Source organism: Gopherus evgoodei, unplaced genomic scaffold (assembly GCF_007399415.2).
Source record: "Gopherus evgoodei ecotype Sinaloan lineage unplaced genomic scaffold, rGopEvg1_v1.p scaffold_45_arrow_ctg1, whole genome shotgun sequence".
NCBI lineage: Eukaryota > Metazoa > Chordata > Testudines > Testudinidae > Gopherus > Gopherus evgoodei.
The window spans coordinates 795,388-811,630 of NW_022060066.1; the positions used below are offsets into that span (position 1 = coordinate 795,388).

The following is a 16,243-nucleotide window of genomic DNA, read 5'->3' on the forward strand; positions in this document are numbered from 1 at the left end:
TGTACCATTGATTCTTTTAATCCTCATGGCAAAATCTACAAAGTCCAGCAGTGGCCGGAATTTCATCACAGCCTTGGAACTCAGGGAGGTTACTTATGAGGCCTATTCTCCCTTACAGCTCATGTGCTCAAATTGTAATAACAAAGGACAAAACAGGGTTCTGAATGGTACTTGCAAGTTATGATGAGCACACCCCAGCAGAGCTGCTCTTTCATTAATAGTAAAAGAAACCAATCAGACAGAAGGCACTAAGGAACTCTCCCATCCAGAGAAGAGGGGAGAAGGCTAGGGTTAATGGGAGTTGGTCATCTAACCTGCTTAGTCCCTTTAAGAAACAGTCCACAAAATCACTTTCAAGTACAAGCACATTAATTTGTTTAAATATAGATTTAAGAACCATTCATCCTGGAATTTCAAACAATATCCAAACAAACACAGAGGTATCTGCTTCCTGTAGAAATGCTATTGATGTCATACGTTAAAATGTGTGACCAGGGTACCTTCTGATGCCAACTGGCAGATGGCATATGGGATGCATAATGATCCCCTGGGTCTGGTATTTACATTCTCATTCACCAGAGTGTGTAATGAAAGCCGGCACCACAGTAGTACTCTTAATCATTGTGAGGGGTTTCCTGCCTCTCTTTTCAGGCCATTATGCAAGTAATACTTTGGGACCAGCTACAGCACCTAATTTCTTACCAGGCATGAATAACGAGACATGTAGGTAAACAAGGAAACTAGGGTTAGGCTCCCAGGACTTTACTGCTTGTAGTGATGAGCTACTTATTGCTTCTGAGCTACCAGAGCACCTCATGTTAAGCCAACAGCTAACTGTTTAGGATACCTAGGGACTTTCCATATGGTCATGGTGTTCCACCTCTCTGTATTATCAAAAAGAAGACTGAGAGGTGAATTGATTACAGTGAGGAGCAGGGCTGGCTCCAGACACCAGCTCAGCAGGCAGGTGCTTGAAGAGACCAAGGGTAAGGGGCTGCACATTGGGGTCTTTGGCGGCAATTTGGCGGCAGGGACCTCAGTCCCTCTCGGAGGGAAGGACTTGCCACCAAATGCCGTCAAAGAAGAAAGTGGTGCAGTGGAGCTGCCACTGATCATGATCAGGGCTTTTTTTTGCTTTTTTTTCCCCCAGTCGCTTGGGGTAGCAAAAACCGTGGAGCCAGCCCTGGTGAGGACAAAGTGTCTAGTACACAAGGGCACTTTTAACCTATCAGGACCAGAACCAATGGCTGGAAGCTGAAGCCAGACAAATATAAATTAGAAATAGGGCACAAACGTTTCACTGTGAGGGTCTGAAGGGGGGAATTGGCCCCACACTGGCCAGAAACAGGTTAATGATGGTCTGTGCTCTCAGTCAGACTTACTCTGTTACACCTATGAGAAGTATCAAAGGCTGGAGAGAGGAATTAAAAGAGGAAAATCCCAATATAGTAAGGGCTGAGGAGGAGAGGGAATGGACCTCCAGTGCTAGCACCTTGAAGGAAGGCCTGGTTGGGGCCAGATAAATCGTGTAGATTGTGTGGAGGAAGGCTGGTCTGGGGCCAGGGGCTATCCTGAAACTGCTAGATGACAGAGCCTCCCTGGGGCAGATAGGCCCAGTATGAGACATTTATATTTGCTTTGTTCACCATAATTTATCCTCTTTACTTCTGGGAACTGTGGAGGAGTGAGCCTTAGAAGCGGTTATAAGGAAGGCCAAAGTACAGGCCAAGCTAGGAATTAGCTCATTGAGAAAGCAGTGGGTCTTAACAGACAGATCTGAAATGCTTTCTACATGGTCTCTGGGCTGGAACAAAGAATGGAGAGCAGGCCTGGGTTTTCCTATCAGCCCACCAAAGATGATAGGAAGAAGACACCCAGAGACGAGAGCTGAAAGGCATAGGCTTAATTTGACTTCTGTATCCGGGGTGGAGGAGGGTACAGCTCCAGTCAGGCCAATGAGGTTGTGTGTGTATGTGTGAAATTCTGCACATTCCTGAGTTTTCCAGTTTGGAGGGGCAATGCCCTGCTTTCCCCACCCCTGCAACTGTGCCCATGCTGGAAGGTCAATAAAGCCCAAAGTGAAGGTGAAGAACCAGCATTCATCTGCTGAACTGATGTTGAACTGAACTCGGTTTATTCCAGAAAGGGTTTCAATAGATGCCACCCAGATGGAGGGCTGAGTCATGCAAAATAGACCACAGCATGGCTGGAGTGACAGTCAGGAGGGGGCTCCAGAAAAGAAGACCCTTTTATGCCATTCCCAGCCATGAGGAAGCATGCCAGCCAGGGAGTCACTCCTTTAGGGAAGATGATTAACCACTGGAACAAGCTACCAAGGGAAGTGATGGATTCTCCATCTCTTGATGTATTCGACTGAAGTCTGGATGTTTTTTTGAAAGATGGTTTAACCAAATACAAGTTATTGGTTCAATACATGGGGGATTTCATGAAATATAATGTCTTATTATATACACTATATCAAAGTAGATGATTCAATGATGATCTGTGAATCTATGAACCTTCTTCTAAAGCCGTTGTTACTCGCCACTTTAGAGCCAGGAGACTGAAGAAGTTGCATGACCGGCCTCTACAGTGGAAAATCCCATTCCTTAGAAGTGGTAAAAAGAAACATCTCCTTTGACACTAGACATTGTCCTGTTTTTATAACTTTCTCATTGAGGTTAGGAGTTCACCTATTAAACTCATTAATAAGTTCTAAAATTAGTTCTAATAAGTTCTGAAAATTCTCATCAGTAGAAGTTTCCAGGGAGATATTTCTCTCTCAGATAATGAATGTGAGGAGGCATTCACTTTCTGGTATCAGGTAAAAGCCGGCTGTGTAAATCAGGAAAATAGAGCTCTGAGTCCTCCTCAGCATTCTAAGGTCTCATTACAGAGATCCATGAAGAAGATGGTGACATGACATAGACGCTAGATGCTGTATCCTGGTCTCTGAAAGGCTGCATGAAGAAGTCAAATCAGTGATTTCAGCTTTTGTTATACGTGTTTTGGAGGAAGCACAACTTTTCTCATCAGATTCAGAGAAGTTAAAGGATGATGTATATTCTCATGCCCAATCCCCTCTGTCCAGTACATATTTTTCCTGTACGTAGTAGGATGTGCTAGGATTTGGTGAAAGTTTTCTGTCAACACTCTTTATGATGGGAAACTGGGTTTTCATCTAAGGAAAAGCGTTCATAGAAAGTTTCTGCTTTCCTTCAAAAATTTTAATTGAAAATGCAAAGACATAAAACCCAACAATTTTTCCTTTTTTTCTCTGAAAAAAATCAAATTTAGGCTTTAAATTTGGGCGTTTATAGATGCTTTTGGAATTTTTTTTAAATTAAAAGTCAAATTTATTGAGGGTAGAAAAATAAGATACTGAATAACTCTGGAACTTACTGTCCTGAATGACAGGTAACAGAGATAATGTCTTTCTGTGAGACACACCCAGACTAGATAAGTTTAAATGTAAGTAAAACATCCTAGGTTTTTAAGAGTTAGACCTAGCCAGGGCTCAGATGGCAATAATTTGTGACGGTTTATTAAAATTTGAGCCCCTCTACTCATGCTCTGAATATAAAGCATTGTTCAGTATTGATATTGGTTAAAGCCCAGAGGCAAAAATAAACTTATTCTTAGGGTAAAGAGGTTAATGCATCTTGGTAATGAGTTTAACATAGTCAGTGATACAAACCTTAGACCACAAAATCTTCAATGAGGTATCTATCTAGCTAACTGCCCATCTGTTGCTAACTATCCTTCCCTCCACAATCTTTCTTTCTTTCTTTCTTTCTTTCTTTCTTTCTTTCTTTCTTTCTTTCTTTCTTTCTTTCTTTCTTTTCACATCTATCTATCTACCTACCTATCTCATCATTATATGATGGGAGAATATGGGTTTTCCAGAGTGCTGCTTTGAGGTACAGAGTACCACAAAGTACTCAAAGGAGTTACAGGAACTGTCAATAGCCATGTACATTGGGGATATCAAGGAACTCCCAGAGATGGAGGTATATTTAGAAGGGATAGTAGGAAGTGGCTCGGGGTCACCAGATGTTAGTCCGGTTGTATTGCCAGAGTCTAGGTCAGCATGTTTCAGTGGGATCCCTGCTGATCCAGAGGCAGAACCCTCCTGAGCTGGGACCTGGTGGAGTAGGGTGGGCCCCAGTCCTGCTATTGCTTGAAGCCAATCCTTGTATTCTCAAGTGAAGGATGACTTAGGCGTTCACTCCTCCTCCCTTTATAGCCCAGTCAACCTTTCAAATGTGTTCTATAGCTGACATTATACAAATGCTCAGGCTACATTATCACAAGATACATTCGGGCCTTATAATCTATGAATCTACAATCTATGTTCTTTACTATAGTTTCAAACAATTTGCCTGGGACTAAAGTTAGGTTTACTGGCCTATAATTACAAGGATCCCCACTGGAGCCTTTTAAATAATTGGTGTCACATTAACTATCCTCTACTCATCTGGTACAAAAGCTGGTCTTAGTGATAGTTACATCCCACAGTCAGTAGTTAAGTTTTGCAAAGCACCTAGGCACCTAACACCTACTGAAACTGATGGATCCTTTTGAAAATCCTACCAGGCACCAAAATGCTTGTAAAAATCTGACCTTTCATATAGATGTAGCAGTATTGGTTATGAAGTTATTTATTCTAATGTAGTCACTTCCCTTGAATTAGGTATTACAATGTAGTGGATTTACTCAATCACTGCAATTTGAAATGACTATGTGAACTTTAAATGTAAATTCACAAGAATAAGCTATATCAGTTTAAATATCTTCATATGGGTATAACTGTGTACACATGAAAGGCTAGCATAATTTAACTGCATAGCTACAAAATCACACTCCTAATTAAAGAATTCAATCAGTAATGAAGGTAATTAGCAATCTGAACAATTTTGCCAGGATTGTGGGGGGCAATTTTAAAATCAAGATTGGATTTTTTTCCCTAAAATATATTTTAGTTCAAACAGAAATTAATACAAGGAAATTCTATGTCCCTGTGTTATACGAGAGGCCAGACTAGATGATCAAAATGGTCTCCTCTAGCCTTAGAATCTATGTATATTGAATGCACAAATTGTGTGTAGACCAGGCCTAATTGTCAAGGGGTTTTTCCTTTCATAGAGATGATAGACGGTTGAAAACTGAGGCAAACTTTTTTTTGTGAAAAATGTTGATAATTGTAAGTTATTTTCGTATTCAGAAATTTGTGTTGTGAGTCATTTCTTCCTATTTCCTCTCTTTCATGGGAATTATTATTGCTATTGGGGTGAACAGCTGTGATTTTCAAAGGAATTTGATGACCAATTCCCATTGACTTTCACTGGACATGAGGCACCTATGTAATCCCCCTCAGGCTTACTTGAAAATTCCAATCTAAGCACTGATTCATGCAGTCCCATATTCATATAAATAATTATTACTCCCCAAGGGCAAATTCTTCAACCTTTATTCCAGAGGACTACTTGCATCTGTAAGTGCTACTCAGGGAGAATAAGGGTTGCAGAACAGGACACAAGGTTGGTTTCATTAGATGTGTTCATTTGAGGAAGGTACCCAGGGTCTATATGGAAACAAATTGAAAAACACACTGAATGCAGGAGATCCCAATATTTCTATCTGGGAAATTATTGTAATTGTAACAAAATCTTGCCAAAAATCTTTCTGACAGGTTGTTTGTTTTCTTCCCGTCTGAAGTTCTGACCCTAATGAGGCACCCAGGGAGGAAGACCCAGAGGTTCTAGGAACCAAGCAGAAATACTCATCTATGGAGCCGGTGATCATTGTTCAGAGGTCGGTGAGGAGGCAACATGGGCATTTGCCAGAGGTAAATGTGACTTTTCAGGCTAGTGCTAGAACTATAATGGTCAAAGTCCTGGTACTTGGGTTGGGAGGAATGGATTTTCACCACCCAGCTTCCTCAGTTATGTTTAAAGGAGACTAACTTCCCAAGTGCTTGGGCTGTGTGCCAGTCAGTTGTGTAGATCTATTGATACAATAGTCTGTGTTGTTGCTATTAATGTTTTGCACTAGAGTGTGAGTTGAATGAAGCTGTGGTATATATTGCTTCAAATTATCTGTTGTAGATGGAAATGAAAGCCATATGGAGAGTTGGGGGTGTGCTATTGGCAGAGTATAGACAACTAAAAGATGGCAGGAATGCGAAAGACTTTTTCCTCCACTTCTAACTCCCATGTTTTATGATTTTGATGAGTGAGGTGTGTCCTGACACAACCTGAAATGTCATTACACCTGTGTTTTGTTTGTGTTTATTCTTATTAGAGCTTATTTAAGTGCCTAAAAATCTGGCCTTGGGTGCTTTTGAAATTTCCACTAGGCACCTATTTGTACCTTTACATGCCTAAATACCTTTTAAAATCTGGCATCTAGGCTCCCAGCTCAGTTCATTGGGATATGAGGACTCCGTCCTTTAAAAATTCCAGTCTAACTACATGAGGAGTCTAACTGAAGTCAGTTGAGTTACTCAGAGTCAGGTACTTAACACCATAAGAGTGCCCATTGTAAGCCAGATTTGAAAGAAAGTTATAATCTCTCCTAATCTTGAAAGTGAGAGAAGAAACATAATAAAGCCCATATGATGAGTCTTCTGGTACTGGAAAAGTTGATAGATGGAATATCGGCATTGATGTAGGCTGGGATTTTCAGAGAAGTCTAAAGGATTTAGATACCCAACTCCCACTGATTTTAAGGAGAAAAGAAAAATCACACCTCTAGTTTTTAACTTTTAAAAAGTTGTTATGATAATTATTTCTGTGTGTCATTGTAGTGAGGAAGAGCCCCAGTTATGGTCCAGAAACCCCTGCAAATGTTACATTGGCAATGCAAAATTGTTGTTATAAGACTGTTAGTGCTACTGATTATTAAGGTTACTCAGCACTTCCCTTTGTAAGACCTTGTTTTCAGTTCCTTTATAACAGGGCAAAATGCTAATTATTTGGGCTGAAATATTCCAGGTTCCATCCACACTGAGCATGCTCCAGTGTGGGACTGAAACGGACTGTCCCTGCAATTGCAGATCTGGGCTGCTGTGGGCTATGCCAGATCCAGAGTCTGTTTACTTGAACTGAGAGAAAGGGTCTGTCTCTCCTGTGCTCTTAATCATGTGACTGGCAGCATAGAGAAAGATGCTGCCTGATTCAAATGCAGTGGAGAGAAGAGCCAGATTTTGGTGGGGGCAGAGGACTGAAAGGTGGTGGAGTGGAGAGAGGGAAACTGGGTAATGAAGTGGAGACTTGTACAGGCTGGGCAAGAAGATTGGGACTGGGAGTTGGGGGCAGACTGGGACTTGTTGGCAAAGATACTAGTACTGGGGGCCAGAGAAGGAAGCGGGGATGGGGATTGGGTGCCAGTTGTCAAGGAGGAGGCTGAGATCAGATGAGGAACTTCAGGGGATACTGGGACTTGTGGAGCAAGAAGACTGGGACTGATAACCATTAGGATGAGGGGAAGGAGATGAGGGAGGATGGGAGACAAATCTGATGAGGATCCTGGGTGAAGGGGAAGAATTGACACTGGCTGTGCAAAGTGGGCAGGAGGAAGATCTGTTGGAAGGAGATACAGAGATTGGATGAGGAGCCTGGGAAGCTAGATTGGACTGGGAACCAGCAGGGAAGGGGAATGTAGTGTTGGTGGGGGGATGGGAGCCAGGGTAGGAGAGAGAAACAAATCAGGTAAAAATGTTTGGGAGGAGGACTGGCTGGGCAAGGAGACTGGGACTGGGAATGGTAGGAGAGAATGGAACTAGGACTGGGAATCTGGAGGTGTCAGACTAGGATTGCTGGGCATGGAGACTGGGATGAGAAGTTGGAAGATTGGAGATCGAGATTAAGGTGAGGAGGCTGGGAATGGGACAAGTAGCCGAGGGGGCAGATGAGAGAAATGTGACATAAGAACAGTCTGGAGGGGATGGGGCAGGAGAGCTCAGGCTTTAGGGGAATGAGCAGAAAAGTCTGCACCCTGTGGAGCACTCTCCACTCCAGCACCTGGAACCCAAAGTTCCTGGGTCTTATAATTCCTCTGCTATCAGCAAATAGCTTTGAAACTCACTGGGAAATGGTCCCACCTCTCTGTAGTTCTGGTCCACATAGATGATGACAACCCTGTTTCCAGTACCTTAATGACCAGCTAGTCAATATTTTGTTTTATCCATATTGCTCAATGTGGGGTCCCTGGCCTCATTGACAGCACACTAGTCAAACCTCGCTTTGAAGAAATAATGTATTAATTTCTTCATAGGCTTTTCTCTGGTACCCATCCCTGTACTGTCTGAGTGCTTCACAAACATTCATGAATTTGTTTTCATAGCACCTGAGACCAGGGAGATGTTGTGTTAACTTAGATGGAATATAGGAGCCACATGTGTTAACATAACACAGCCATTGTCCAACATTAAACAAGGTTTGGGGTTGGCATAAAGTGACTTCAACCTGCTTAGTGCCATGGCAAACACACCATCAAATATCCTTTTAACCCTGAATTGAAGATGGGGGTTGGGGGGCATTTAAGCATTTGAAATTTAGAGTATTAGGTAAGGTTTCCTTTTAAAAACATCTCTTATTCCCTTCCCTTTAGCTTTAAAAGCGGGGAGGGGAACATTGTATGACAGTCTTTAGGTGATAATAACTATCCTTTAGGGGGGAAAGGAGAAGATGTTACTTGAGGTGGGCTGGAGCTCTTGTTGTTAAAGTCTGATCCCATCTCCTGGAACACAAACCAAGACAAACACACACAACAGGGGCGGGGAAAGAACAGCAAAGATAGAAAATGCAGCTTCTATCTCTGGTGTTGACTCTCGCTTGCAACCTCACTGCTGGAAAAAACACAGGCACAGCACATGGTTTTATCAGCCACTCCAAAATCTGACAAGCTCGAGCCAGCATAGGACTGTTTAGGACATCACTTTTAGTTGCCTTTCTCCTCACAGGCTTACAGAAGTATTGGAGAACATGTAGTCTTGGGCAGATAAACCGGACCCTTACTAAATAGAAGGCAAAAGGAGAGAGATCAGGAAACAAACGTAATGTGGAGAAGGAAAAGGACACACAGGGGCGAGGGGGGAAGAGAGAGAGACATACTCTAGGTGGTGGTTGGGATTCAGCCAGTTGTGGTAGAAATGGTGATGCCATCTGGGTTCCTCTCTCTTGCCTGGTCTCATCAGGGCATTATTCAAGGTCAGGATGATACAGACCCAGTTCGCGGGAGATGGTGGGGGTGGCAGTCATGATGGTGAAGCTCACTCCAATAGCCAATGTTTCTCTACAGACTCTCTTTCTTTAAGGGCCCCAAAGGGGAGCGATGAGTGGAATAGCCCATCCCCTCCTTATTTTGTCCACCAATTTGGCCTAATTTCTGACATTCTAGTTTTGGCTCCTTGATTTTCACTCTCAAAATGTCCTTGTTTACTAGACAGGATTTCAACACAGCTCACAAATTATGTCAGCAGGTCTCTTTGTTTGGACTAATTCAGTCTTTCAGTCTGTTTTTTGCACTTTTTCCTATCCACATATGTTGCAAGATGTTATTGTGATATCTTATGAAGTTTTGCTCGTTTTTTATCACTGAACTCACAGTTAGGGTACACGTGGCAACCTATTTATTTTAACAGGTATTATATTCTCTATTTTACAGATAGGGAACTGAGACACAGAGAGATTCAGGTCAAAATTTTGGCTGCCCAATCCGAGATGAATAGCACTTGATTTTTCAAAGTGCTGAGCCCAGGACCCATTGACTTCAGCTGCAGCTGTGATTGCTCAGCATTTCTTCATATTAGATCTCAGGGTCTCAGGTAAGGCTCCCAGAATATGAGGAACACACAGTTAGTGACCACCTGTGAAATGTCTGTTTTAAGTGACTTTCAGGGGTAGAATGTAGTTCGCAATGGCAACTTTCAACTGCTGTATCTGCCTTAGACCGTCCTTTCTCTTGCTGCAGTTCCCTGCCTCAATTTCTAAACATCTTCCACCTTCTGCAGTAAATGGATCCTACAGACTAGAGCTTCCCTCACTACACAGCCATGATTCATTCCCCAGAGCACCATTTCACCTCTGGACAGAATGAGGTGGGTGTCTGGTGTAAAAAAATAATATGTGACATTGTAATTAAAAACGGCCTCATAATGGATATATACAAGGGGGCTGAATTAAGATTGTGTGGGCATCTTTAATTCCAATGCTTCCTAACTTTTGAGTACCTGACTTGTAGTCTTAATAACATTCTTTTAATGTAGTTTTTAGTGAGTAATTTAAGATGTGTAACTCTATACAGGTGAAATTCACACTATGCAGGGGGCCAGTACAAATAGAAGGAGCCAAAATTATGTTGAACTTAAGCTCTAGGTTGAACCTCAGTCTACGGAAATCATTATGCCAATATTGCAGCCTTGCAATTGCACCTATTTTACAGGAATAAATTGTTTTTTTCCATCAGTTGATAGATTTTAAGGCCAGAAGAGACCATTTAGTTTGACCTCCTGGCAGGACCGGTGCCAGGGTTTCTGGCACCCTAGGCGCCGGGCCATTTTGCTGCCCCGCGCACGGGTCTCGCGACTCCGGTGAACCTGCAGCAATCGTGCCTGCGGAGGGTCCCGTGGTCCACGGCTCCGGTGGAGCTGCCGCAGTGGTGCCTGCCGGAGGTTCACCGGAGCTGCAGGAGCACCGGACCGTCCGCAGAAATGCCTGCGGCAGCTCCACTGGAGCGGCGGGACCAGAGGCCCCTCCGCAGGCAAGACTGCGGCCGGTCAACCGGAGCCGCCTACCGCCCCTCTGGCAAAATGCCGCTCCCTCCATAATCCTGGCGTCCTAGGCGATTGCCTAAGTCGCCTAAATGCAAGCGCTGGCCCTGCCTCTTGGGTAGCACACAGCAGAGAAACCCACCTAGTGACTCCCACATCTGTTTAAGCTAGAGCAGATCTTTTAGAGCGACAACCAGTCTGACTGCTAAGTCAATGAAGTTCAATGGAAATCACCCAGCAGATCTGGTCCTATGACTGTATTTATAGCTTATTGTTAATGCTGGTATTTGGATGGGGTGCATGTGCTGGAGTTGAAGAGAAGCAATCTGATAAATCTGTTGACTCATTGTCTTGAGTTATTACTGTGACATGGGCAGAGATATGCTCCAGGTCAGCTAAAAGTTATTGGGCAAGAGGTCCTATTAGATGCTCATATTGCTCTCTTCTGGCTTTAAGAGATATGAATCTGTGGATCAAGGGCAACATTCCACCACACAGACTCATGTTGAATAGCACCCAGACATGGGCATCCTTACACACTCATGCAAGGAGTGGGTAAAATCATCTTCACTCATATGGAGTATCATGGGTTTCAATGAGACAGGGTATCCATGTGGGTTACAAGATTATCATAATTTTGCACTATCTAAGTCCACTCTCACAAATCATTATTACATGGGAAATGTAATACATTTGTACTTTACTGCAAAAAGGTCAGCATGTCTCAAGATTCTTTCCGTATACATTTAACTAGCTTTCCAAAGTTTCTGCCCACTGTTAATAAAACCAATGGGAGTCTTGTGCTGGACTTCAATGAGAATGAACCGAAACACACCTCTAGCCTGCTACAATCTATCTAGCACCTTCAGTTCCTCTTTAATCTATTATCTCATCACTTTTCCAAAGGAAATGTCAGCGGCGGAGCCAGGGAGAGATGTGAACCACACTGAAGTGACAGAATTTATCCTGCTGGGGTTTGGAAGAGGTCCAGGGCTCCAGGTGGTCCCTTTTATGATGTTCCTGGTGATTTACACAATAACTGTGCTAGGGAACACCATCCTGGTCCTCATCATTACAGACGACTCTCGCCTTCACACCCCCATGTACTTCCTCCTCATGAACCTGTCACTCTTAGACCTCTGCTCCTCCTCTGTCATTGCCCCCAGAGCCATGGCGAGCTTCCTAACAGATGCCAAATCCATTTCCTACAGGGGATGTGCCACCCAATTATTCTTCTTCTCTCTTTTTGCCACTACTGAGGCATTCATTCTGTCGGCCATGGCATATGATCGATACACTGCCATATGCAACCCGCTCCTGTATCCCATCGCCATGTCTAAGCCCGTCTGCATTCAGCTGGTGGTGGGGTCCTATCTCTGTGGCAGCGTGAACGCCATGGTGCAAACCAGCTTCACCTTTACTCTGCGCTTCTGCGGCTTTAATGAGATCAATCACTTCTTCTGTGATGTTCCAGCCCTGCTAACCCTCTCATGCACCGACACATACATCAATCAAATGGTGCTGTTTCCTTTATGTGGTCTCATCATAATGAGCACTGCCCTGATCATTCTTGTCTCTTATGTCTATATCATCTCTGCTGTCCTCCAGACTCGCTGTGCCACGGGCAGGCACAAGACCTTCTCCACCTGCACCTCCCACATAGTGGTTGTGAGTTTATTATACGGGACTGTTTCCTTCATGTATGCCCAGCCCAATTCATTATCCTCCCCAGATCAGGGTAAAGTGGTGTCTGTATTTTACACCCTAGTCATCCCCATGTTAAATCCCTTCATCTACAGCCTAAGGAACAAAGATGTTAAAGAAGCTTTGAGAAGAACCATAGGCTGCATAATGGTTTTGAAATGAACCTTTTCTATGAACATTGAGCTAAATAATCCCTTGGTATATTGGAAGGATTTATTGTTCAACATTTAATCTAATCTATCTATCTATCTATCTATCTATCTATCTATCTATCTATTTATCATCAAACACTGTCCTGTGCCACTAGAAAAAAAATGTAATAAATAAATCCTCCATGTGTTTATGTTATTTTTTACATTTCCCTTAGAAATGCACTGGTCTAGAAATCTGTATCTAAACACCTTTGAATCTTGGGGAGAAATAGTTTTGTATGTGCGTTTGTGTGCACTCTCGTGCTTTATTAGCTATTGGTTATTTTCAGTCAAGCCAGAATTTCCACCAGGCGTGCTTATAAAGATAATTGGCCCTATCTGTGTCATCTTATCCCCTTCCGGTATCATGTGATGTGAACACCCAATCACAAAATAAATAAAAATTAGAAAAAAGGAAACTGGAAAAGGAGAGAGTTGCCCATTCCCAGCTTCTGTCAAAAAAAGTCTAGGGATACCAATCCTGCCCATCCTGCCTAATAACCACTGATGGACCTATCCTCCATAAATTTATCTAGTTCTTTTTTGAACCCTCTTCTAGTCTTGGCCTTCACAGCATCCTCTGGTGAAGAGTTAAACAGGTTGATTGTTCATTGTGTGAAGAAATACTTCCTTTTGTTTCTTTTAAACCTGTAGCCTATTGATTTCACATGGTGACCCCTTGTTCTTGAGTTAGGAGGACTAAATAACATTTCCTTATTTATTTTCTCCACACAAGTCATGATTTTATAGACCTCTACCATCTCCCCCTTTAGTAGTCTCTTTTCCAAGCTGATAAGACCCAGCCTTATTAATCTCTCTTCATACGGAAACTTTTTCCATACCCCTAATATTTTTTGTTTTCCTTTTCTGAACCTTTTTCAATTCCAATATATCTTTTTTTTAAGATGAGGCGAGCCCATCTGCAAGATGTGGGCATATCATGTCTTATTATCTAGCTGTTAATCTTGTTAGTGTTTTTGACTGTCGCTGCACATTGAACGGATGGTTTCAGAGAATGACTCCAAGATCTCTTGCATGAGTAGTAACAACAAATTTAGACCCCCATTATTTTATATGTATAGCTGGGATTATGTTTTCCAATGTGCACTACTTTGCCTTTACCAACATTGACTTTCATCTGCCATTTTCTTGCCCAGTCACCCAGTTACCTTTGTAACTCTTTGCAGTCTGCTTTGAACTGAACTATTTTGAGTAGATTTGTATCATCTGCAAATTTTGCCACCCTACTATTTACCCTTTTTCTAGATCATTTATGAATATGTTCAGTAGTACTGTTCCCAGTAGAGACCCCTGAGGGATAGTACTATCTGCCTCTCTCCATTCTGAAAACTGACCATTTATTCCTACTCTTTGTTTCATATCTTTAACCAATGATTGATCTATGAGAAGACCTTCCCTCCTAATCCATGACATCTTACTTTGCTTGAGAGCGTTTGATGATGGACCTTGTCAAAGGCTTTATGAAAATCTAAGTACACTATATCCACTGGAACCCCCTTGTGCACATGCTTGTTGACCCCCTCAAAGAATTCTAGTAGACTGTTGAGGCATGATTTCCCTTAACAAAAATCATAGTGACTCTTCCCCAACAAATGATGTTCAACTAGGTGTCTGAAAAGTCTGTTGAAACAAATCCTTGTTCAATATTTCAGTGAAGCAAACAAATAAAAAAAAATCTTTTTGGATTGAACAAAACATTTACTTTGAGAAAAAATGAAGTTTTTTTTTACCTTGTGTTTTAAAATAATATAGCGAGCAATATTCTAAACAAAAAATGGATTTTTGTGAACTGAAACTTTTCTTTTAAAAATATTAAGATTGTTTCAGCTTTTTATGAATTAATTATTTAATTTATGTATGTATGTATGTATGTATGTATTTATTTTGGACTGAAACTTTTTGGTGAATTTGACCAACATTCATGAAATATTTTGGACAAGCAGAATCTACATTTTTTTGTCTGAAAAATGTTTGCCTATCTCTACTCATGAGTCCATTCTCTCACTCCTTTCATTTCCTGCCACACATCATTTCTTTCTCCAGTTCACTTTTTGCAACTTTTAAATCAAGATGGTATGCTCTAATAAAAGGTGATCTCTGCTATTTATTTTGGGGAAGTTTTGTGGCCTGTGTTTTGCAGCCTAGATAATCACAGCTGTCCATTCTGGTCTTCGAATCTAAGAGCCTATAAACCAGAGATACGTTTGAACTGAAAACTGTGGTTAAAGTTTGTTAATATCCTCAAAGGGAGTTTGGAACTCATCTGCCACTGAGCAACAAAGGGAATTGGGCCCCTGTTTCTTTTAGGCTACATTGAAAATCACCATAACAGAGCACAAAGCCTTGCAATTTGAACTGAAAGCATAAGAATAAGATTTTCAGAAGTGTTTGCTGGTAGCTTTAATCTTTCACCATTGAAGTCAAAGGTAAAATGCCCATTGACTGTAACACTGAGTGTTCCTGAAAATCCTACATTAACCCCTTTGGACAATTGCAGGGAGTTTAGCAAATGAGGTCGGCCAGTAGAGGGAGATACGATAACACACTTCTGTTTGCCAAAAGCTGTGAATGGGCAACAGGGGATGGGCAACTCTCCCCATTCTCAATTTGTTTTTTCTAATTTTTTATTCATTTTGTTATCGGGTGTTCTCACCACATGATCCTAGAAGGGGATAAGATGGCATAGATAGGGCCAGTTAACCTTATGAGCCACACCTGGTAGAGATTCTGGCTTGACTGAAAATGACCAATGGCTGATAAAGCCAAGCTGGTGGAGAAACTGGCTAAGGAATAAAACCAGGAAGTGTGCAGTAGAAAGGGGCTGTAGTGTGGAAGCCACCAGTCACTCTCAGGGTTGGAGATGGAAAAGGAGGAAAGCCAAGTGGAGTGAGAAGCCCTGGGATCCTGGCTCGATGGAAGGGTTTATCCAGAAGGGTGAAGAAAAAAGCCTGTTGGAAGCAGAGTAGGAAGCAGAACAAGGAAAGAGCAGCGAGGTTTGAGATTGTGCAGAGCTTGGCTGCTGACTGTAGGCTGGAACTTGAAGTAGAGGGCTGGCCTAGGTTTCCCTACTATCCACTGGACACAGAATTGTGGGAGATGCCAACTGGAAAGCTGATCCAGAGGGATTTTGTTATCCTGGAAGGGGGCAGGGGACTATACAGTGATCCAATCGGAAGGCTGAGTAGTGAAGGAGGAGAGCACCATGATTCAGAGAGAGAAAGAGAGAGAGAGGCCTCAGAATGAGCAAATGATAGAAGGTAGTGCCAACTGGACCAGAGCTCATTTCCCAGACTCAGACACAAGCAGTTGTCCCTATTAAACCACCACTGAGCAGAAAAGTCAGTTATTTGCATATCACTACTCCTTGGTAAAGGAGGTAAAATACGAATGTAGATTATTATCCTCATAATGAAAACCCTCTGTGCTCACTGAAGCCAACAACTGTTGCACCTGAAAAAGAATAGATATGAGAAAAAATAAACTGCAGATCATCCAGAGAATCTAACTGACATCATGATGCTTATACTGGAGATTATCTATTTGGAATTCTAAG

General features: G+C 42.3%; 1 protein-coding gene across 1 annotated transcript; it reads left to right on the forward strand.

Annotated features, from left to right (window-relative positions):
- Positions 1-11,593: 11,593 nt before the first annotated feature.
- LOC115642749 (olfactory receptor 1019-like) lies at positions 11,594-12,640 on the forward strand. Its single transcript, XM_030546462.1, has one exon. It carries the CDS (start codon positions 11,594-11,596, stop codon positions 12,638-12,640), a length of 1,047 nt encoding a protein of 348 aa, XP_030402322.1.
- Positions 12,641-16,243: the final 3,603 nt, after the last annotated feature.